This window comes from Urtica dioica, chromosome 8 (genome assembly GCF_054948205.1).
Source record: "Urtica dioica subsp. dioica isolate 48M chromosome 8, U.dioica_male_clone48M_v1_H2, whole genome shotgun sequence".
Lineage (NCBI taxonomy): Eukaryota > Viridiplantae > Streptophyta > Magnoliopsida > Rosales > Urticaceae > Urtica > Urtica dioica.
This window is the reverse complement of record NC_142763.1, coordinates 35,393,541-35,418,476: the sequence shown is the minus strand read 5'-3', so window position 1 is coordinate 35,418,476 and position 24,936 is coordinate 35,393,541. Positions and strand designations below refer to the sequence as shown.

The 24,936-nt window shown below is 39.5% G+C and overlaps 2 protein-coding genes across 2 annotated transcripts; one reads left to right on the top strand and one right to left on the bottom strand.

Moving 5' to 3' along the window:
- Positions 1 to 15,608: 15,608 nt before the first annotated feature.
- LOC149389515 (ubiquitin-like-specific protease ESD4) lies at positions 15,609 to 16,191 on the top strand. Its single transcript, XM_089622646.1, has 2 exons — positions 15,609 to 16,039; positions 16,119 to 16,191. Exons 1-2 carry the CDS (start codon positions 15,609 to 15,611, stop codon positions 16,189 to 16,191), a joined length of 504 nt encoding a protein of 167 aa, XP_089478772.1.
- Positions 16,192 to 19,892: 3,701 nt separating this feature from the next.
- Positions 19,893 to 22,886, bottom strand: LOC149389514 (uncharacterized). Its single transcript, XM_089622645.1, has 4 exons — positions 22,137 to 22,886; positions 20,466 to 20,513; positions 20,060 to 20,149; positions 19,893 to 19,994 (listed from the first exon to the last, which is right to left on the bottom strand). The coding sequence occupies exons 1-4, from the start codon at positions 22,884 to 22,886 to the stop codon at positions 19,893 to 19,895; spliced, it is 990 nt and encodes a 329-aa protein (XP_089478771.1).
- Positions 22,887 to 24,936: the final 2,050 nt, after the last annotated feature.

Sequence of the window (24,936 nt, the reverse complement as noted above, 5' to 3'; positions counted from 1 at the left end):
TTAAAACGATATATTCGCAATCTTAGGGTCAAAGGACTATTGACCTCAGTATGATTGTTAGAAGAATCTATGATGTCTGGTTATGAGGCATTGAGAGTTGGGGACTCTATAGTTCTTCTAGGTATCTTCCGAATGTACTGAATTGACCAGTGCACTTCTAGAGACAATATAAGAACAAACCATTTAACCTCTTATGTCTCGAAGTCACTATGTATGAATTGCATCATGCTTACCTTAATCCTGAAATGAGACATGCCATTTCACACCTTAGTATTCTCATTTGAGAAAGTCAAAGTTCGGACTCACTATGTGATTCCGAACAAGGCCTATTGGTGAAGTACTAAGTTGTGAGTCTGTCATGAGTAACTTTGTGAAGTTCTCATAGATATGGAATTCATGTACAAGATTGTTGAAATGCAATGTATGTCACCTCATGCTTTGTTCCTTGGAGTGTGAATAAATGAACTGGCCAGTGTCCAAATTGAGTCCTGACTCTTTTGGATGAAACAATGTGACTTGTTAGCTCCTCGTCAATACATTGTTTCTAACTTATTCACAAGCGACAAAGGAGTTGAGGAAATAACAGCTAGAAGGGTAAAATGGTAATTTAGTAAATCCCGACTAGCTGATGACATTCATGAAGGGTAAACATAGATAATATTCAGTGGATCCGCTCAACATAATTAGGTCGAATTCTTGAGTAGAAAACAAATTCATTTGAACCGAGAGATTTTCAGTGTCAGCTCTTTAGTGGAGTCAGTTGGCATTAAGCTAAACTTGGAAAAGGTTTGTGAACTTTTGAGTCCAAGTGTTTAGCTCAAGCTTTGTTCATTTGGATCCATGAGGTCACTGTCACGAATCACATCGATAGGAATAGTTAAACTGGAAGCTAAGTCAAAACAAGAACGAGACAGTTTTACGAAAATTGTCAAAAGCGTATTTTTGTCTTTTTGGACATAGGACGAAAAGAATGTCAATAAATTTTTTTTTGACATTGTCATATGATGACAAATGAAATAAATATTACTCAGCCATATTAGTGTAATTGGGCCTTGAGGATTAATTTCATTTCATAGAATTTTACTTGAAAATTCTTAATGGGCTTTTCTTATGTTGTCATGAACAAATGAAGAAACATCTAGAAGCTCCTTCTAGAAGCTCAAATTTCGTCCAACCCAAGGAAAATAAGACTGAATTTCGTTCATGCCATAGTGGGAAAGAGAGTTTATTTTGTGCATTGATGTATGAAGATACTTGCCAAAAGAAAAAGGGGAAACAAATTTCCTTAAGAAGGAAAGTGCATTTTCGGCCAACTAAGAGGAAATCAAATGAGGAAACAAATCCTAAGCCTTCATGAGGCATGTTGGACGTGCAAGGCAATAGGAAAAGAGGAAACTACCTTTTGAAGGTAATCCTCCTCCTATAAATAGGAGCCTCATTCCTCACATTTCATTCATCCAAGTTTAAGAGATTTGAGAGACTCTCTCTCTAGAACTTGGCCGAAAATCCTCTCTCTCTCTCTCTAGTTTATTTTCGATTTTGTTTTGGCACCTAGGTCCTCATTTGATCTAGAGTTTAGCTCTGCGACTTCAAGACTCGTTCTTAAGTCGTAGCGTTTAAAAGTGCCCACTCACTGATTCCTTCTTTTCGAGTGATTTAGTGATAGAAACTTTCGTGGTTGCTCGAGGTGCCGAGGAAAGAAAGAGAGACGTGCTGCAAGGGGAGACGAGCGTTGCAAACTTTCCACAAGCTTCTTCAAAGTTCAAGCTTCAAGAAAGGTTAGTAAACTTCTAGCTCATATTAGTTTTTAATTACATGTACTTGCACTTGTCTAGGTTAGTAAAAACCGTTTTTACTTGTAAAAGAAAATTTTTAAAATTCCGCCGCTTACCGAAGCGTTAATTATTTTCTCAAACCCTAGATCGATTCCAACAAATGGTATCAGAGCTATGGTCAAAGATATGCATGTACATGTTTTTAAAATTATGAGCTTGAAAATCGTTTTCGAAAGTTTACTAATTTTGTGACAAGTTAGAATTGTAATCTTAGATTTTTTTTAATTTATTGCTCTTGCATTTAAATTAAAAAGCATGTTGATTTTCTATGAGTTTGGGATGTTTTTAAAACACATTAGAATCAGTTCTAAAATTTTTTAATTTTTTATATTGAAAAACGTGTTTTAAAGGTTTGAGAAATTTCGAGTAAAATTTTGTGACTAGTTTTGATATCTTGATAGTTTCTTATTTTTACTTGAATCGTTTTATGCATGTTGTTATTTCTTTTATTCTATGTTATTACCCTGCTAATAAAACACAAATAAAAGCTTTAAACAACATCTTAAAACGTTCCGTTACACTCGATTCTTTTTCGAACCTAAAAAGGACCAAGCTTTAATTTATTTCTTTTTCTTCGAGCTGGAGTAGACCCGCATTAAAAGTGGCATAACTCTCTGCTCCGAAATCAAAATTTAATGATTCTTGAATCAAATTAAATCTTTGTCTGTCCTCTGTCCAATGCCACCGGTTTCGGCTCAAAAGGACATCGGAGCCGCCAGATATGGTGATTTTACTCCGAGGTGCGCGGCTGTCTGAAACTCCAGTTTTTTAGAAATCCGGATTTTCAAACCCCACTACCATGAGTTATAGAACTCCAATGAGAAAATTTTCTTGAAAAAAAATGTTTTTCATATGATTATAAACATGATGTGTAAGATTAAAATGTTTTGATTTTTGAAAGTTTAATTGAAATTGATTTTTTACAAAACTAGTTTGAATTTTGAAAAACCGTTTTCACTTTCAAACTTGAAAAATATTTTGTCATCCAAATCAAATAATTTTTCAAAATGTTTTCAAAACTATATCTATATCACATATGTTCAAAATCTATATCCTCTTGAAAATTTGAGTGGGAGGTCTCCTTGTAGACAAGCCGAAAAATAAAAAGATGTGTAATCTCAAACTTTCAAGTGTTCGAGTGAGTTGAAGTTCACACTTCCCTCACGCACTTTCCCGAACTAGAAAATAGGAAAAGATCGAGTATGTACCTTGTGCCTTTATGCACTAATACTGCTCTGAATATGTCGATCTAGGATTCTCTTCTAGTTGTCCGCTCTGTCGCTCTCTAACTAGGAAATTTGTTTCCGAACTTATAAGAGTCGATGAACCAACTCCAAAAACTAAGTGGGAGGGTTATATTCGTTGTTTGTAACCCACGATCCCCAACACTAATGAAAAGTGCAAGTGTCGCCGGACTAAGAGTCACCCTCGTGGCCCTCTCTTAAATGAGAGTACTCAAGGGCGCTTTGCTCTGATCATTGCTCAATGAGCTACGTCCGAGAGTGAGACGATGATGACAAGGCCTCCCCTCGGCGGATTATTTTTCAAAGTCAATCTTTTGGACTAAGTGGTTGGTTACACACTTAGACTCAATCCCTAGTAATCCTCCCTCGAGGCCCTGCGAAAGGATGTGAGTGATCAAACCAATTTACAAGGTGGCTAGTCAAAATTGATGTATTGACATCTTGGCTATGCATTAATGATGAGTCATTTACTTATGAAAGGAGACTCGTTGCGGCCTTCCCTCGAAGGAGTAAAGTGTCATTTCGTTCATAACACCTTTGGATTTTATAAAGTCTTAAACAAACTTAAATCCTAAACCAAAGACTAATCATAAACTTGTTTCAACTTTTATAGGCAATATGTCTCCCAACTCTCTCTCTTTCATTCTTTCCTCGAACAAACTCGAAAACGAAAACTACATAGACTCGAAACGTAACCTCGACATAATACCTACCGTTAACAAGCACAAATGGGTACTCACCACCCCGTGTCCTCCTCTGACGAATGATGATTCAACTCAAGAGGACAATGACGCCTTAGCGGCCTGGCTTCGATCCGATGAGATTGTGAGGTGCTATATCTTGGCATCTATGAACAATATGCTGAAAGAGCAACATCATGACTTCGAGACTGCCGCTGACATGCTCTACAATCTCCTTGAGATGTTTGGAGGGCAAAGGCGTCAAACAAGGCAACAAGCAGTCCGACAGTTTATGAACTGTCATATGCAGGCTAGGACTCCTATTGGAGACTTTATGATATTGATCATTAGTCATCTGAGTAAAATGGAAATCCTAGGATCTGAGATTGATGGGAAGAATGTCATATATATGATCTTAGAAACTCTCCCCGCATCTCTTGATACCTTCAAGATGAACTACTCCATTAACAAGCTAGAGTACACTGTTACCAAGCTTATGGAGGAACTTTACACTGCTGTAGGTTTCACTAAGAAAAGGAGGAATCAAGGAGAGGCACATGCTGCTGAGCAAAAGCCTCCGCCTCTGGAACTGTGAAGAGACCTTACAAGGCCGATAAAAAGAACTGTCCCGCCTATCTCAAAGCAAAGGAACATAGTATTGTACTATTTACCGAAGCATGCTTAGTAGCTGATAATGTATCAACGTGGATTCTTGACTCCGCTGCTACTAACCATATTCGCTGTTCCTTGAATGGTTTCAAGAAAACCAAAAGCTTAGAGGAAGGCGAGTTCTGTTTCAAATGGGGTGATGGGAGCCTGGTGTCTGCAAAGGCTGTGGGATCCATGACGCTGTCTTTTGAAGACCGCACTTTAAACTTGAATAATGTTTATTTTGTTCCTACCTTTGGGAAGAACTTAATATCCGTTGCTCGTCTTCGTGAGCAAGATTATTGTTTAAAGTTCATTAAGAATGGAATTCGTATTTCGTTTCCTGATAATTCTTTTGTCACTGATGCATGTATGAAGAATGCTCTTTTCTACATCTATCCCACTCAACCTTCTCTTTTAGACACCGAAATAGACAATGATCTAATTAGGGAGCCAAAGAGGATCAAACTTTCTGAATCCTCCGATCTAACAAAATCAACACACATATGGCACTTAAGACTTGGTCATATCAGTCTAGAAAGGATTAAGAGACTTGTGAGGGATGGTCCACTCCAAGCCTCTGCAATAGGTTCACTACCTACTTGTGAATCCTGCATAGAAGGAAAAATGACTAAGCGACCTTTCTCTGATAAAGGTCGAAGAGCCACTGAGTTGCTGGAACTAATACATTCTGATGTATGTGGTCCGCTCAGCCAACAGGCACGTGGAGGATACGAATACTTCGTTACCTTCACTGATGATTACTCACGATATGGGTTTGTCTATTTGCTCAAACACAAATCCGAGACCTTTAACGTATTTAAGGTCTTTAGGGCTTTAGTGGAAAAGCAAACTGGCAAAGTGATCAAAACCCTTCGATCTGATCGAGGTGGTGAGTATATGTCTGGAGAGTTCGATGACTTTCTTAAAGGAGAAGGTATCGCTTCTCAGCTTACCGCACCTGGCACACCTCAACAAAACGGAGTGTCAGAGAGAAGAAACCGAACTCTTATGGAGATGGTTAGATCAATGATGAGTTACTCATCACTCCCACTTTCCTTTTGGGATATGCCCTCGAAACAGCCGCCTACATTCTGAACCAAGTTCCGTCTAAAACGGTTCCTGGTACTCCTTATGAGAGATGGACTGGCCGTAAAGTGAATCTTGGCCGCATCCGAATTTGGGGTTGCCCTGCACACGTGCTGAGGCAAAAGACTATCAAGTTGGCTAGTAGGTCAGAATTGTGCCTGTTTGTAGGATATCCAAAGGAAACCAAAGGTTTTACTTTCTATAGTCCCGAGGACGATAAGACTTTCGTTAGCACGAATGCTCGTTTCCTTGAGGAGGACTTTATGAAGGATGCGAAACCTAGAAGCAAAATTGTGTTTGAAGAAAAGTTGGGTGAGGAAGCTTCTACCTCATCTGTAAGAACTGTTCTTACCCCAACTGAAACACAACCTAACTCATCAGAATCTCGTCAAGTAGTACTTAGACGTAGTGGGAGGGCTGTTCAACAGCCTGACAGGTACATGTCTTATGGAGACTCTCTTGTAGCCGTCTCCGACATGGATGACCCTGTTTCCTATAGCCAAGCGATGGCTTGTTCTGAATCAAACCTTTGGCTTGACGCCATGAAAGTTGAAATGCACTCGATGTATGTCAACAAAGTCTGGAAACTTGTAGACCTTCCTGAAGGGATTAAACCCGTAGGGTGTAAGTGGATATACAAGAAGAAAAGGGGTCCTGATGGGAACGTTGAGACGTTCAAAGCATGACTTGTGGCGAAGGGTTATACCCAACAAGAAGGGATTGACTATGAAGAAACCTTCTCGCCAGTCGCGATGCTTAAATCCATCCGCATACTCCTATCCATAGCTGCAGCTCTCGACTATGAGATCCGGCAAATGGATGTCAAGACAGCCTTTATGAATGGCAATCTTGACGAGCGCATTTACATGGCTCAACCAGACGGTTTCGTGGATAAAGGTCAAGAGACCAAGGTTTGTGAGTTGCTTAAATCCATTTATGGACTAAAGCAAGCATCTAGGTCATGGAATAATAGATTCGATGAAACTGTAAAGAGCTTTGGCTTTGAACAGTCAATAGATGAGCCTTGTGCAAGTTAATACACGAAGGTAAAGTTGTGTTTCTGGTACTATATGTCGATGATATACTTCTCATTGGTAATAACGTGGGTAAGTTATCTGAGGTTAAGGTCTGGCTAGCAAAGCAATTCGATATGAAGGATCTAGGAGAAGCCGCGTACATTCTGGGGATCCAAATCTTTCGAGATAGGAAAAACCGGACCCTGTCGCTCTCTCAAGCATCTTATATTGATAAGGTGATGGATCGCTTCTCGATGCAAGACTGCAAGAGGGGTCAAACACCCTTTAGGCATGGAGTTTCACTCTCTGAGGACCAGTCTCCCAAGACTGCACAAGAGATTGAAGACATGAGGAAGATTCCTTACGCCTCTGCCGTAGGAAGCCTCATATATGCTATGCTTTGCACTAGACCTGACATCTGTTTCGTCGTTGGCGTAGTTAGTCGTTTCCAATCCAACCCTGGACCCGAGCACTGGATTGCTGTTAAGCATGTTCTTAAGTATCTTCGAAGAACTAGGAACTTGATGCTTACATACTCAGGTACTGACCTGACTATGACGGGATATACCGACTCCGATTTTCAAGCGGATAAGGATTCCAGGAAATCCACTTCAGGATCTGTGTTCATCCTTAATGGTGGAGCTATTATGTGGAGAAGTATTAAGGAATCTTGCATTGCTGACTCCACAATGGAAGCAGAATATGTGGCTGCTTGTGAAGCATCCAAAGAGGCTGTATGGCTTAGAAAATTCCTTAAGTATTTGGAAGTTGTTCCAAACGTCGACGAGCCCATGACCCTTTATTGTGATAATAGTGGGGCTGTCGCTAACTCAAAGGAACCTCGAAGCCATAAGCACTCTAAGCATATTGAGAGGAAATACCATTTGATTCGAGAGATCGCGCAGCGCGGAGACGTGGAGGTGAAGTAGATCTTTGGCAGATCCATTCACCAAGGCCCTAGCGAACATGGTCTTAGACCAACTTCGAGAGGGATTAGGCATGTAGGACTACTCACATCTTCTTTGAGTCAAGTGGGAGTTTGTTGTCAATGGTGCCCACAAGAAGAGTAGTAGTGTCTATTTATGTACATTTGATGTCATATAGTCTTACGAAGACTCTTGCTTGTAATTGCCTATCTATATATTAATAAAGTTGAAACGTTCATTCATTCTTTCTTTGTTTGAAGCTTTATGATAAAACCTTAGTCTTTTAGTCCATAAACAAACTTAACAACTTACGAAGAGACAAATGTAGATTTGCATGAACAAACTCTTCGTAGTTTGCTTAAAACGATATATTCGCAATCTTAGGGTCAAAGGACTATTGACCTCAGTATGATTGTTAGAAGAATCTATGATGTCTGGTTATGAGGCATTGAGAGTTGGGGACTCTATAGTTCTTCTAGGTATCTTCCGAAGGTACTGAATTGACCAGTGCACTTCTAGAGACAATATAAGAACAAACCATTTAACCTCTTATGTCTCGAAGTCACTATGTATGAATTGCATCATGCTTACCTTAATCCTGAAATGAGACATGCCATTTCACACCTTAGTATTCTCATTTGAGAAAGTCAAAGTTCGGACTCACTATGTGATTCCGAACAAGGCCTATTGGTGAAGTACTAAGTTGTGAGTCTGTCATGAGTAACTTTGTGAAGTTCTCATAGATATGGAATTCATGTACAAGATTGCTGAAATGCAATGTATGTCACCTCATGCTTTGTTCCTTGGAGTGTGAATAAATGAACTGGCCAGTGTCCAAATTGAGTCCTGACTCTTTTGGATGAAACAATGTGACTTGTTAGCTCCTCGTCAATACATTGTTTCTAACTTATTCACAAGCGACAAAGGAGTTGAGGAAATAACAGCTAGAAGGGTAAAATGGTAATTTAGTAAATCCCGACTAGCTGATGACATTCATGAAGGGTAAACATAGATAATATTCAGTGGATCCGCTCAACATAATTAGGTCGAATTCTTGAGTAGAAAACAAATTCATTTGAACCGAGAGATTTTCAGTGTCAGCTCTTTAGTGGAGTCAGTTGGCATTAAGCTAAACTTGGAAAAGGTTTGTGAACTTTTGAGTCCAAGTGTTTAGCTCAAGCTTTGTTCATTTGGGTCCATGAGGTCACTGTCACGAATCACATCGATAGGAATAGTTAAACTGGAAGCTAAGTCAAAACAAGAACGAGACAGTTTTACGAAAATTGTCAAAAGCGTATTTTTGTCTTTTTGGACATAGGACGAAAAGAATGTCAATAAATTTTTTTTTGACATTGTCATATGATGACAAATGAAATAAATATTACTCAGCCATATTAGTGTAATTGGGCCTTGAGGATTAATTTCATTTCATAGAATTTTACTTGAAAATTCTTAATGGGCTTTTCTTATGTTGTCATGAACAAATGAAGAAACATCTAGAAGCTCCTTCTAGAAGCTCAAATTTCGTCCAACCCAAGGAAAATAAGGCTGAATTTCGTTCATGCCATAGTGGGAAAGAGAGTTTATTTTGTGCATTGATGTATGAAGATACTTGCCAAAAGAAAAAGGGGAAACAAATTTCCTTAAGAAGGAAAGTGCATTTTCGGCCAACTAAGAGGAAATCAAATGAGGAAACAAATCCTAAGCCTTCATGAGGCATGTTGGACGTGCAAGGCAATAGGAAAAGAGGAAACTACCTTTTGAAGGTAATCCTCCTCCTATAAATAGGAGCCTCATTCCTCACATTTCATTCATCCAAGTTTAAGAGATTTGAGAGACTCTCTCTCTAGAACTTGGCCGAAAATCCTCTCTCTCTCTCTAGTTTATTTTCGATTTTGTTTTGGCACCTAGGTCCTCATTTGACCTAGAGTTTAGCTCTGCGACTTCAAGACTCGTTCTTAAGTCGTAGCGTTTAAAAGTGCCCACTCACTGATTCCTTTTTTTCGAGTGATTTAGTGATAGAAACTTTCGTGGTTGCTCGAGGTGCCGAGGAAAGAAAGAGAGACGTGCTGCGAGGGGAGACGAGCGTTGCAAACTTTCCACAAGCTTCTTCAAAGTTCAAGCTTCAAGAAAGGTTAGTAAACTTCTAGCTCATATTAGTTTTTAATTACATGTACTTGCACTTGTCTAGGTTAGTAAAAACCGTTTTTACTTGTAAAAGAAAATTTTTAAAATTCCGCCGCTTACCGAAGCGTTAATTATTTTCTCAAACCCTAGATCGATTCCAACAAATAGTTCCTTACCATTTTTGCTAATAATACTAAGAAACTGGAGGGCAGCTGTTACGGGATAAATTAGTCAGACACCGAGCAGGGTAGTCGAACTCCCGAGCAGCGAGAAGAATCCAGCACCGAGCTCAGGCTAAGTAAACCCAGGGCCATCCATTGAAAAGGAACGAACCGTTCATAAGTCAAGAACGAAACCCACCGATCAGAACTTCGGAGAGAAGAGAAGAACGTGGGTCAAAGACTAGTCAAAACCAAAAGAAAACATGTTTCAAACCCTAAAACGCACACCTTGACGGTTCAGGAACCAAACGAAGAGTATTAACCGTCCACCTCAGCGAGAGGTAAGAGGCAGTTACCCAAAACCGTCCAGAACGTGGGATTGATCACCCCACGTTCCCCAGAATAACCATCAGAGACACGACCACGAGGCCACACCAGACGAGTATAAATAGAGGCTGCGGCACAGAACTAAGCAGGAACTTTTTACTCACTTTCTTTCGCTTAGAACCTCTAGAAAACACTGCTCTCTTGTATTAGATTCGTCTGTATAAAGAGAAAGTCTTGCCTAAACCATCTCTGTACTCGGAGCCCTCGTACTCGGAGTCTGTGTATTTTCGTGAGATATTGTTGTATTAATTTTACAGGTCAACATGGTGTATTGTATTATCTTTCACTCTCACCCGAAGCTGACACTCATTTGCTATAATTCAATTTTAATTTTGTTCACGGATGAAGTCCGAGCTTTGAGTTATTGTTATTCAAAAATATATATTATACTACTATTACGTACGTTAGTTTCGTGAATCATCTCCCTTTTTTTTATGAGATCCTCAACTCAAATCCCACTGCCCGCCCACCCATATCATGCATTTGGCATTATTAATCACTTAAAATAAATTTGGCGTTGTTAGTGAATTTGAGTCACCAATACAGGTTATGAATTAAAAAAATAATGAGTGGGGTTTCTTATTAATAAATCAAAAATTTATATACAATATAACGTAAGATATACACTTCGTCTAGAGTACTATATATATTTAAATTAGTAAACCCACTCCACTTGAGTTGAGCAGGTTATGGGAAACTCAAACAGAGACCCCCGCCACTCTCTTTTATAAATATAGCAACGTACTTTGATTGTTCCGTTATAACTCGAAAGATAGGCATAACAAAGAGATAAAGAAAAAAGGGGAAAACAAATAAATTTTAAAAATTTAATCTTACACTTGACAAAAAAAAAAAAAAAAAAAAAAAAAAAAAAAAAAAAATTCAACCATCAACAATAATGCGAGTATATTTGATTACGTAGAAAGTTAAGTGTAACTCATAATTCACGTGTTGAAAACAAAAAAAAAAAACAAAAAATCGAGAGGTATATGTATAATATAAGAGTATATTTTATGAAACGTGTCGTTTAAATAATTTTTATAAAGCTATAAGGCAACCCTCACCTCCGAGGCAATTAATCAATACGCAACTTAATTTAGGTTGCGAATAGGGTTAGCATTATCAATGTCCCATTCCAGTATGGTGATTCAATGTTTGGTTGAAGCAAAATAGCTTTTTTTTAGTTTGGGCTGTTGTAAAATAGCCATAATTTTATAAATTTAAGAAATTTTTTTACAAAATAGCTATTTGAAACTTATTGATTAACAAAATAGCCAAAGTTTCAACTTTTCAGCAAAGTGGCCAAATTTACGTTTTCAAAATTTTTTTGACAGTCAAGATTAAAATTTTTGACGATTATTATAAGCAATTTTAATTATCACTTTATAAAAAAATTAATCTTGAGGTCAATTTTTTTTTGGAAATTGCCACAACTACTACCAAATCACTAACTTTTTCCAATTTCCCACCAAAACCATAATTTGGCAAAAAATGCCACTAACTCAAATGTACAACTACCCTTTTACCCTCCACTTAAATTTTTCTTACAACCACACCAACTCTCCCTCATATCCCATCTCACTCCTCATTTTCGCTCATTCCCGCTCATATCTCTCCCTCGTTTTCTCCTCAAAATTCTCTCTCTCCTCAAACAGTCACTCCCCTCTTCTCTTCCTAAAACCGTCCACTTCTCCTCATTTCCCGTCGTCATCCCCACTTCTCCTCTGTCGCGTTCTCTCTTCCTCTTTCTCATCCTCGCGCTCTCTCTCATTCTCGCGTTCTCCCTCTGTCGCGATTTCCCTCACTCACCCAACCCCCAAATCCTAACCCTAAACCGTCCCGGAAATGGACGACGATAACGACTTTCAATCACGCAAACAACACGGAAAAAAACAAAATGAAGTTGTTAGACGGAGTCCCCGGACAAAGACGAAAGCGTCGGAGGAGTCGCCGTCTTCACCCAAACCGTCCCGGAAAAGAAAAACAACAGCTTCACCCAAACTGGTGAAGAGTTCAGCGAAGAAACCTCGGCGTGGGAAGGGGAAGCCCATGCATGTCACGTCTGACGCCGAGGAAGAAGAGCAAGCCCCCAAGTCCGCCAATATTCAGGTTAGTTTGGGGGTTTTCGGTTGATTTGTTGTTGATTGATGGGACCTTGATCGATTTTGGGATAGACTTGATTTAATTTCGGTTTAGTTTTGGTTAACTAGTTTTGGGTTATCTCGGTTTTCATTGGGCTATCTCGGTTTTGTTATGGTTTGATTGAATATTGTTGGTGTTGAATGAATATTGTTGTTGTTGAACTAATTGTTGACATTGATGTCAACTGTTGATGGAAATTGTTGACATCTATACGTCAACAAATGGTATGAATATAGATGTCAACAATTACCATCAACAGTTGACATCAATGTTTGTTGACTTTGATGTCAACAGTTGATGGTAATTGTTGATATCTAGATGTCAACAACTGGTATCAGTTGTTGACGTATAGATGTCAACAATTGCCATCAACAGTTTACATCAATTGTTGATTTTGATTTTCTCATTCTTTCCTTCTTTTTTGTAATGGTTTTCAGGGATGGGAGAGGTTTGTCCCCGAAGGAGAAATAGTGGACCATAATTTTAGTTTTTATGGTTCACTAGATAAATTTGAAGAAGCCGCTGACATGACAGCGGAGGAGACGGCTCTTTTTCAAGAGTCTTGCTTCGGCCAGTTTCTGAAGCTTCCAAAGATCAACAGGTCGTCCAAGATAATCAACCACTTGTTGATGAGGGTCGGACAGTATGAAGGGCACGCGAGTGAGGATGCGCTCGTCATTGAGCTCGGGGGTGAACCTCGAGCTTTTACCATCCACCATTTCGCGGAGATCACGGGTCTTCGTATAGTCGACAACTACGAAGCTGTCAACTATACCGAAGTTGTTGAAGACGGATTGTTCACGAGCGTCTTCAACAACGGGACATACAAGACTCGTGGCGTCCTAACCTCCCAGCTCAAAGAGAGCAAGGGTTGGCAAAATCCGACAAAGCGGGTGAAGCTCTTGCTTCTCCATTCTCTCATCAACGTACTTCTCGCTGCCGCACCGCATACCAACATCCCAGACTGGACGTACGTGAGGTTGGTGGAAGACTTAGACCAATTTATTAACTCCCATTCGTGGGGTAACGTGGTATGGAAGTTCTTCTTGGAATGTGCCAGGAAGTACATAAAGAACGTCTCCTTGAAGTCAGGCTCTAAGGGAAATATCAACTTCCCTTCATTTCTGTATCCATTACAGATATGGGCGTTTGAAACAATGCCCGTGCTCACGTCTCTCTCGTATTGCGAGAAAGTTTCAGAGACGGCATCTCCACTGATGCGTCGGTGGAAATCGGTGACACATGTTGTTGACAACAAATTCCAACACATCGATTTCCAATCTGAGGATTTGGAATTCAAACCCCTGGGCGACGAGGAGTACATCGTGAGGAAGAACACGAAGACCAAGCCACTGCCGAAGGTACAAACATCCCATCCGTCGACAACAGCTCATTCAGGGCCGAACCAAGATTCTGAAGTATGTCAATTGAACACTGGCTCGGTTGTTATCTATAGCACTATTTGTTGATTTCCTCAAGTATGAATAACATTTCTAACATCTTTTTAACACATGCTCGGTTGAAAAATGTGGAAGACACAGTCAACCACATGAAGGGTGAATGGAGCTTATTCCGGATAGAGATGAGAGACAACGTTTCCATGAATACACCAAGAGTGTGAAGGATCAATTGTTGGAGCTGTCCAACAAGAATTCTAAAGATAATCAACCAGAGGACAACGAGGAGGAAGAAGAGCAAGAAGAAGAAGAAGAAGAAGAAGAAGAAGAAGAAGAAGAAGAAGAAGAAGAAGAAGAAGAAAAAGAAAAAGAAGGAGGAGGAAAAGAAGAAGAAGAAGAAGGACAAGAAGAAGAAGAAGAAGAAGAAGAAGAAGAAGAAGATGAAGAAAAAGAAGGAGAAAAAGAAGAAGAAGAAGAAGAAGAAGAAGAAAAAAAAGAAGGAGAAAAAGAAGAAGAAGAAAAAGAAGGAGAAGAAAAAGAAGAAGAAGAAAAAGAAAAAGAAAACGAGAAAGAAAAAGAAATAGATGGTACGTACATTATGTCAATAAATGCAATTCAGGACCGATTTGTTGTTAACTGATTCCTATTCCTATTTCTTGTTAATTCAGGACCGATCGAGATCGAAGACAGTCAGTCCCAAAATCTAACTGAATCACAAGCCAGATCGAACCTTCTACGACTGGATTGCGAGCAGTTTGAGAGAGAGATGTACAACGACAGCCAACTGATTTATATTGGCTCAGTTCCTGAGGGCAAAACCTTGGGGGATATGGATGAGGAGATCAACGCTTCAACGGACAAGGAGAATCGAGAATCATGGAAGATCGTTCCGATAAACATAGACGATTCACCGAGAAGACCTGTCCGAATCACGAGATCTCCGGAGAAATACACTCCGACTCCTATCCCAAGGCTGTACTTGAAGTTCACAAAAAACATCGATCGCCCGATGGAGAACCTTCTCACTGGTCAGTTCGATTCAACGTCTCTTGTGGACGTACTAGTAATGGAGACTTGGCTTAAGATCGGCTTGAGGAAGAAGAAGGACGATGAAGGCTTATGGTATGTGAAAATGGAAGATCATTTACCATGGAGATGGGATTTCACAGAGGTAGAAGTCAGGTCAAAGACTTTCTTTTACACCCTTTGGACCGAAGAAGAATGGTTGTGCGATCAGGTATGACTACTACTATCTACCTACTTTTCATGCAAGAAGCTTGATGTCAACTGTTGACATCTAGATGTCAACAATAGACGTCAATTGTTGACATCTAGATGTCAACAATAGACGTCAATTGTTGACATCTAGATGTCAACAGTTGACATCAATGTCAACAATAGACGTCAATTGTTGACATCTAGATGTCAACAGCTGACATCAATGTCAACAATGGACGTCAATTGTTGACATCTAGATGTCAACAACTGACGTGTATTGTCAAAAATGGACGTGTATTTTTGACATGTCAACAATTGACATCTATTGTTGACATCTAGATGTCAACAGTTGACGTGCATTGTTGACATCTAAATGTCAACAATCGACGTGTATTGTTGACATCTAAATGTCAACAATCGACGTGTATTGTTGACATCTAGATGTCAACAATAGACGTCTATTGTTGACATCTAGATGTCAACAGTTGACATCAATGTCAACAATAGACGTCAATTGTTGACATCTAGATGTCAACAATGGATGTCAATTGTTGACATCTAAATGTCAACAATTGACATCTATTGTTGATTTCTATTGTTGTATGTTTTTTTTACAATTGATCTTATATTATATTAATATCCCTCACCTTTTCATTGTTTTTGCAGCATGTAGATGTTGTGTCGTACTACCTGAGGAAGAAGAGAATGACAAGTGAGTTGAAAGAATCGTTCACAATAATGAGCAGTTTCTTTCATAGCTACTGCATCAAAGGGTACGAAGCATGGCTCAACTGTGAAGATAAAGATAGGTTTGATTGGACAAACCAGTCCCGAATCCATGACTACATTACAGCCACCAACAAGTCTTTGAAGCATTCTTCTCCCTGGGTGGACGTCGAGGTAGTTTACCTTCCCGTATGCTTCACAGATAGGTCACATTGGCTTCTTCTAGCTGTGACGATTCGGGAACGTTCTATCATGATCTACGACTCGTTGTCCGGGAACAAGCATCACCGAAAAATGGTAACGGCCCACGTACAAAAAATTGCTGAATTTCTGTCGTTAGTTCTTTGTTCTGTTGGTGCGTTTGATGGGCTGGGGATTGAAGACACAAGTTCGTCGAAGTTCAAAGTCGGAACTTACACGAACATGCCTCAACAGAATAATGGGTACGTCTTGCTATTATAGAATAATATCATATTATTGAACATTCAAGATGTCTAATTTCAAATTTATTTTTAAAAACAGTGGCGATTGTGGAATGTTTGTGATAAAGGCCATCGAGTTTTTGACTCACGGGTATGATCTATCGGAAATCTGACAAGACGACATGGCCATGTATCGACAAAAGATCACAATTGATCTATACAGACACGGGGCGGTTAAAATAGCAACAAAAGTTGGTTCAGACTTTGAAATGGATGATGATTAGGAAACTTTTTATTTTGGTTGGTTAAATTATGACATTCTCTTTAAGTACTAGTTTGTTCATATAATAGATTATGTACTCTTATGTCAAACATCTGTTGTCAATGACTAGTTTGTTCATATATAAAACATAGTGTAAATAGACATATTAAGCAGTTTCAGGCATTCAAGTCATACAACAATCCATACATAAATATCACGAAGTTTAGACCAATGATGTGGGGAATTCATCGGTAGAGTCATTTCTTGTTAATCCTCATCCTCCTATTGTAGAGGAGTTCCTCTCTCTGGATTTTCAGCATAAACACTAGTGTCCCCTTGGACACGACTTCCATAAAATCTCCTTTTTTCTTCAACTGAGTCTCCCACTCGTCTCCGAAGATTTCTTTCATAACACTTTCCAGACACATGATCGGACCCGATTCAGTCTCACTAGAAAAAGTATCCAAGTACCATATGTACTCAGCCTCGCTCATTTGAAACTCTGTGAGTTGTGCATCACCGAGTTCCGATCCGCTTGCCTTATTATTAACATCAATTGACTACAATTTTAGTAATTGTCTACAATTATAGGTATGAATGTCTACAATCATAAAAAATAATAACCAAAAATCAGCTTTGCTTGGCATCAAAATGTACCTCATTTTTAGAACATTTTCTCTTTCGGGGCTCGAAGTCGTCATAGCTTGTCACCGGAGATTCAATGGAGTGTTTTTCTGACATTTCTGCATATTTTTGACAATATTAGAGTCAACAACGTTCATCAGTTGTTGACATTAGATGTCAAAAATGGACGTCAACTGTTGACATCTAATGTCAACAACTGATGAGAGAATTGACATCTAAACTCTACAGAGTTCACCAGTTGTTGACATTAGATGTCAACAATGGACGTCCATTGTTGACATCTGATGTCAACAACTGATGAACTCTGTAGAGTTTAGATGTCAATTTCTCTCATCAGTTGTTGACATTAGATGTCAACAATGGACGTCCATTGTTGACATCTAATGTCAACAACTGATGAACTCTCTAGATTCTTAACATACCCAAACAATATCCTAAAATCTTAACCACAAAGTTCATCCAAACAATATCCTAAACAACTGATGAACTCTGAAGATTCTTAACATACCCAAACAATATCCCAAACAATATCCTAAAAAGAGAAACAAACCTTGTGCGCGACCTGATCTTGGACTAAATCTGGAGTTTTGAGTTTTGAATTTGGATCTCGCCGGCGTTTGGGTCCTCGGGTTTTAGAGAGCTGGTGCGAGAAAGAGACTAAACAGAACATTTGAATCTCTTTAAACTATCAAAATGACATAGAACTTGAACTTTTTGAACCACGAAATTTATGGGAAATGAAGAAATGCGAGACAAACCTTGTGGGCAAGCTAGTCTTGGACTACGAACTCGTGGGCGTTTGGGTCTCGTAGGCGCGGGCTGGTCTTGGACTACGAACTCGTGGGCGTTTGGGTCTCGTGGGCGTTTGGGTCTCGTAGGCGTTTGGCTCTGCGTGACTGTGGGGGTAGAGACGTCGAGGGTTTTAGAGAGAGAGAGAGAGAGAGAGAGAGAGAGAGAGAGTCAGGTAATGTAAGTCTCATGTATTAATGAGATATGAGCGGGATATGAGGGAGAGTTGGTGTGGTTGTAAGAAAAATTTAAGTGGAGGGTAAAAGGGTAGTTGCACATTTGAGTTAGTGGCATTTTTGTCCAAATTATGGTTTTGGTGGGAAATTGGAAAAAGTTAGGATTTAGTAGTAGATGTGGCAATTTCCCATTTTTTTTTAAAACCAGATTGCTGCACATTTTGGCTATTTCAATAAATTAAGACAAACTTTAGCTATTTTGCAAATCCATAACTTTAAATTGGCTATTTAGCTACGTCATCCTAAATTTAAATGAATAACCAGTAGGTCCAATTAATGAGAATGATTTGTCTAATTTACCCTTGACATTTTTCAAAACAAAAATAATTCGGATAAAAAAAAGTAAATTTTAAAAGGGAAAATATCAAGAGTATCTCTCGTTTAATCATAATGCGAGATTTATCTCTTCTATTTCTAGAAATATCAGACATATCCCTTCGATTTCATATAAATGACATATACCTCCCCTAAAAAAATGTTATATTACAAATATGAGGAAATGGCGGCAAAAGTCCCTTAAGTTTTAGGAAACAGCTAACAAAATCCATATTCTTTATTTTGAACGGTAAAAATCCTTGATGTTGAAAATTACAATTTTCGTTGGTCCCTACTGCTATGTTACGTTAAATTTTTAACGGTATCAACATTTTAACATTTCTTTTGTAAAATAAATAAAAAAATGAGTAAAACACTTAAAACAATTCAAAATAAAAACAAAACATATATACACGACGGGAAATCAAAACCCTAAATCCTAAATTCGACAGAGCCAAAAAATCCGAATTTGAAATCCAAAATCGATCAACCCTAGACCAAAATTCCATCTTCTTTTGGTTTAATAGGTGATGAACAATCGTCGTCGTCGTTCTATGGCCACTCACAGCGCATGTCGAGGCGAGCAAGCAGTCCCAGTCAAAACCCGGTAGCTCATGGTCGTATTGTGAATGGATTGTGCATGTGTGGGGTCGCGGTGGTGCAAAGGACGTCGTGGTCTGATTTAAACCCAGGTAGAAGGTTCCTTAGTTGTTTCAAGAAAAGAGTAAGTATATGTGAATTTTTTTAGGTCTGTGAACTTTGTGGTGATAGTTTAAGGTTAAGTTAGGTCTAATTGTTTGTGGTTATGGTTTTAGGATGCAGGTGGATGCTCAAGCTTTCTGTGGATTGACCGAGAAGGCGTGGATAGGTCAACACAAGAAACACTGCTGAGAAGAATTAAGCAGCTTGAGTTCGAGAATCGCCAATTAAGAGATCAAGTTTCAAGTTTGATGGAGTTTAGCAGCTCTGTTCAAGTTGTGGCTACAAAAACAGGAAATAAAATATTGTACATAAAGCTATTAGTGTTTGTGATACTCTGTGTACTGCTCAGTTGTATTTGTGCTTGATGATTTGTGTATCGTTTAGTGTATTTTGCTGAATATACCTCAATTGTAACTGAGAACTGATTCGGCCAAATTGAGGCATCAATTGTATCTGTTTTTGAGATGTGTCTCTGTTTTTGCATTGACTGAGAACTGGTTTGGCCAATTTGTGTATCTGTTTTGAGATGTTTATCTGTTTTTGTATTAACTGAGAACTAATTTGTGTACCTGTTTTGAGGCATCAAAATGACAATTACTTTGCATTAACTATGAACTAATTTGTGTATCTGTTTTTTAGGCATCAAAATGACAATTACTTTGCATTAACTATGAACTGATTTGGCCAACTTGAGGCATCAAAATGACCATTAATTTGCATCAGTACAAAACTGTACACAGAGCCAAAGATTTGGATCGGTACAAAATTGTACATCAAAATGACCATTAATTTGCATCTGTACAAAATGACCATTAATTTGCATCAAAATGACAAACTGTGTCTAACTGTTACATTGCTTCATTACAAAACTCTACACAGAGCCAAAGATTTCCTCTAACCAAAATGAGGTGCAGCTATATCAAACTTAAGACTGAGCTTTTTGCTTCTCTCTTCTTGCTCTTCTCTTGATTGTCTCTGGTAAAGGACTATTAGCAACAGGTCTGCCTTTCTTTTTTGGTATCTTAACCTGCCAAAAGTCATTGTTAATTAAATGGTGCAACAACTAAACAACCTATCAAGATAATTTTATACCTGAGTTGATGCTGGATTAGAACATGTTCTCTTGGAATGCCCTTCGTGACCACAATTGCTGCAGTGATTCTTCTGTCCTTTCCGAGAATGCTTTGTTGCAGTTGAATATTCAGGAAATGGCCCAAACCCAGGAGCTAGCTCGTCATTGCTCTTCTTCCTTTTTTTCTTAGCTAGGTCTTCCAGGCAAGGTAATTTCAGGTGGTGGCAGAATAATGTTCAAACCAGGTTCTGGCCACTTGTCAGGACTTGTCATGGGCTCAATTACCCGATTGTAACACTCATTGTGAGCCTCACGTCTATACCAGGTATCAACATAGTCATATTCCTTGTGTTTGGATGCCCAAATACATGCCAAGGCATGTGGACATGGTATGCCAAACATTTGAAAAACTCTGCAGGTACATACCTTAAGCCTCAAGTCAACTACAAATGACTGTGAGCTTTGGAAAGTTACCTAGAATTTGATTGACAACATGAGTTGATTTAATACAACAAACTGAGTTGAGGTTTGGAAAATTACCTGGAATTTGGAATTGCCAGCATGAGTTGATTGACAGAACCTTGCCACATTCTTGTACTTCCCAATTGTTGTCGCACGAAAATGAACAACTATTAAAAACCTCGGGCGGTTCGATCCAAGGCCGGACCAAGTGATCGCACCCGGGCCAAGAGTGTGAACTCGATAGTCTCGAGCTAGGTTTTCTCCGATCAACCCGCCTCTCGGGAGAGGTAGGGGGTGAGGAGGAGGAGTGACCGTGCCTTGGGTGTCGGCTGCCTACGTACCCGTGTGTGGGATCAGGTCAGAACGTAGTTCAAGCGTGTGAGACGCAGTATGAGGCGCGGAGCCTTAATGGAGAAGCGTACTCGACGAAGGAGACGGTGCGCGGAGGAGTCCTCGGCGACGTCTCAGAACTTCGGCGATCGCGAGCGCGAGAGAGAATGTGTGTTTTCTCTCTTTTGGAGACGTGGAAGACTCTAAGTCAAGAGTTCCTTGTTGTGGAGGAGATTTCGGACGCGTAGGCGATTCCTAGTTGGAAATGCCGGACGCGTAGGCGATTTCTTGTCAGAAATGGTGGACGCGTCTAGGGTGCTAGACGCGTAGGCGATTTTCAGTCGAAAACCGTTAGAGCACTCGTGGGCTCAAGATTAATCGTTCGATCAAGAGAGGCGGCACTCGGGAGTCCCCGGAAAGCGCTTCAGAATCTCTGAGAACGAGAAATCGAGGAGAATCCGCTTCAGGCCAAGGATGGCATCCAGAGAAGCAGAGAGAAGTCTCAAGTTCCTTGAGAATGAATGGGATGGCTTTCCCCTCAATGAGAGGGGGTATTTATAGGTGTTTGAGGGCCTTAGAAGGCTTCTTTTTCGTCCATGTGGGACTAGGGGCGCGCGCACCGTCAATTGGAGGCGCACGGCGCGCGCGGCGCGCGGCGCGCAGATCACCGGGCGCGGCGCGGGATGCGCGGCGCATGGATCGCGCGGCGCGCGGTGAGGGCTGCGCGGCGCGCGGCCGGCGCGCTGCTTGCTGTGCTGGTCGACCGGCGCGACGTGCTGCGCGCGCGGTTTCCCCGAGGGGTGCGCGGTGCATGGGCCGTCTTATCGGACTCTTGTGTGGTCCTTAGGGGTCTTAGATACCATGCTTGCCACGCGAAATATAAAGGTCTCTACTCGACGAGAGTGGCTCGACTCGAGGAGCGAAGCTCGACTCGAGGAGACTGACTCAAGGCTCGACTCGAGGAGCGAAGCTCGACTCGAGGAGACTGACTCAAGGCTCCACTCGAGGAGCGAAGCTCGACTCGAGGAGACTAACTCAAGGCTCGACTCGAGGAGACTGACTCAAGGCTCAACTCGAGGAGCGAAGCTCGACTCGAAGAGACTGAATGAAGTCTCAACTCGAGGAGCGAGGCTCAACTCGGGGAGCCGACTCAAGTCTCGACTCGAGGGGCTAGGCTCAACTCAAGGAGTCAAGAGTTTGGGCGAGGGCTTGAAGACTTGCCGCTCTTCAGGACCTCCGGCCTGACCATCGGCCCTTTGAGCGACGTGCCTTCTTGGCGTCTCGAGTTTTCCGAAAACGACCGACAACACCAATAATGTCCAAAATCCTAGGTCCAACAGGAGTCTTCCATTTCTGAGCTGCATCCCTCTTTGTGGGAAACCTACACATTAGCCAAAATCTGATCTTCTCTAACAAAGTGACAATTGGTTTGTCCCTGGCCATTAGGATTGCACTGTTGAAGCTCTCACATAAATTGTTCAAGAGCATGTCACTCTTAACATTCAATCGGAACTGCGACCTGCTCCACTCCTTGGGATTCACTTGCCTAAGCCATTCATATGCCTCCACCTTCTCAGCTTTGAGCTCATCCATTCTCAGCTTGAACTCCTCTTCTGTACTTGCTCTAGCACAATTCCACAGCATTTGCTTGAGCAGCAAGCCATTGTGTTGCTTCTTGAAGTTGGCATGCAAATGCTTAACACAATGTCTAACCTCTGCACCATGAAACACATCACTGACACCCCTCTCCAAACCCTTTTGCCAATCACTGATAACACAAAATCCAGTACTGTTTTGTATGTCCAAATCCTCTCTGAGAAGCTGCATGAACCATAACCAAGTCTCTGTATTCTCCTTCTCTGTCACAGCATATGCAACCGGGAAGCAAGAGTTATTTGCATCAATACCCATTGCAGCAAGTAACACACCCTTACAATACCCTTTTAGAAAACATCCATCAAATCCCAATAAGGGTCTACATCCTCTATTAAATCCCTCCTTGCAAGCACTTAGACAGATATACACTCTTTGAAATATCCTGTTCTCATTTACCATTTATGTCTTCAAAATAGCTGTTGAACCAGGATTAGTTGCAATTATTTGCTTGCAATAATCTTCCAAAACAGCATACTGATCTCTCACAGACCCTTCTAAAGCCTTTCTTGCATTTAACCTGGCTCTTTTAAACACTGGATAGGAAACATTCGTGAAATGAGCTGCAGCTGCTAGTTCTTTGAAGTTCTGATAGTCCATATTAGGGTTTAACCTAAAGTAATCAATAAACTCAGCAGACAACCACTTACTATTGACTAGTTTATTGTCAAAAACTAGTCCACAATCATGTTCATCTGTTAGAGTATTGATTCTTATGGTCCTGTTATCTGAATTCTGGACCTTAGCATACAATGTCCATTTACATCATTCTCCTCTGCACCTAGCCCTAATTCTGGTTTGATCATTGTGCACGTACTTAAAACTCCTATGCTGCTTAATGAACACTTCTCTTAACGTTGATCTCAGAATCTCAACACTTGGGAAAAGCATACCTAATTTGAACTTGAACTCGGCTAGATTCGCGGGCGGATTAAATGCCCTCCTCGATGGTTGTTCATCATCTTCATCTTAGTTGTAGAGGCTCTCAAGCTCACTCTCCGACCTAATGCCATCAGATTCTCCGTCTTCACCACCTACGCCTTCTTCACATGCTTGGTTTACCGACGCCCACCATTGTTGAGCTTGCTTTAGGTGTGAATCCTCGTCGTTGTCTTCCTGGCCAACACAGGCCTCTTCGGCGAACTCAAACTCTTCATTTCGGCGCTTGACTCCGATTTGGGGTTCCTCCATTTGCTGGGGCTCGATTTCTTCCCTCGTCGGTTCTTCCATTTGCTGCTGGGGCTCGATTTCTTCCCCCGTCGATGCTTCCATTTGCTGAAGTTTTCAAATCCTCTTGTTTGAATTTTTTAAGTGTTTTACTGATTTCTTTTTTATTTCCCATCGTGTATATATGTTTTGTTTTTATTTTGAATTGTTTTAAATGTTTTACTCATTTCTTTTTTATTTATTTTACAAAAGTAATTTTAAATTTTGATACCGAATTTTTAACATAACAGAGCAGTAGGGAACAACGGAAATTGTAATTTTCAACATTAAGGATTTTTACCGTTCAAAATAAAGAATAGGGATTTTGTTAGCTGTTTCCTAAAACTTAAGGGACTTTTGCCGTCATTTCTTCTTCAAATATCACCTTTTTCGTTTATTTTTTTACAAAAAAATAATTTGAACTCCCCAAAATACCCTTAATAGAATAAATATTTATTTAGTATTTTATATAAAAAAAATTAAAATCTCTCTTTATAAAAAAAAAATCCTTAACTTTTTATAAAGAAATTTTTTAATTTAATTTTTTTTGTATATAGAATAGAAAATAAAAATTATTTCATTAAGGGTATTTTGGGGAGTTCACTTTTTTTGTAAAAAAATAAACGAAAATGGTGATACTTGTAATATAACATATTTGTAAGGGAGAAATATGTCAATTATATTAAACTGAAAGAATATATCTGATATTTCTGGAAACTAAAGGTACAAATCGTGCATTTCGATTAAACACAAGGGATACTGATGATATTTTACCATTTTAAAATGTTGGCTATAATATCGAAATCAGTTTTTTTATTTAAAAAATCAAAATATTAATTAAACATTGAATGAGATAGTTTTGTATTAAAAGTAATTATTTGTTTGACTAATTAATGGGATACAGTAAGCAAAGGAAACCCAATAAATATATAAATGGTTAAGAAAAAAAATGGAAATCTCATTTACGCATGTATTAATTACAAAATAGGAAGTAAATGAGTTCTAAATTTGGCACTTAGAGTGTCATTCAATTACTGTTTCTTCCGTTATTTGTTTGTATAAAAACAAAGAATTTTGTGAAATAATTGTTATGATTTTTGTTCAAAATTGGTTTGTTAACTAATAAACACAAGTTTTAAATGTTGATGATTTGTGAAAAAATACTTGTACTGTTTGTTAAATAATGCTGATTTTTTTTTTTTTTTGTTTACAAATTAAAAAAAAAAACTTAATTGGTTAATTATTT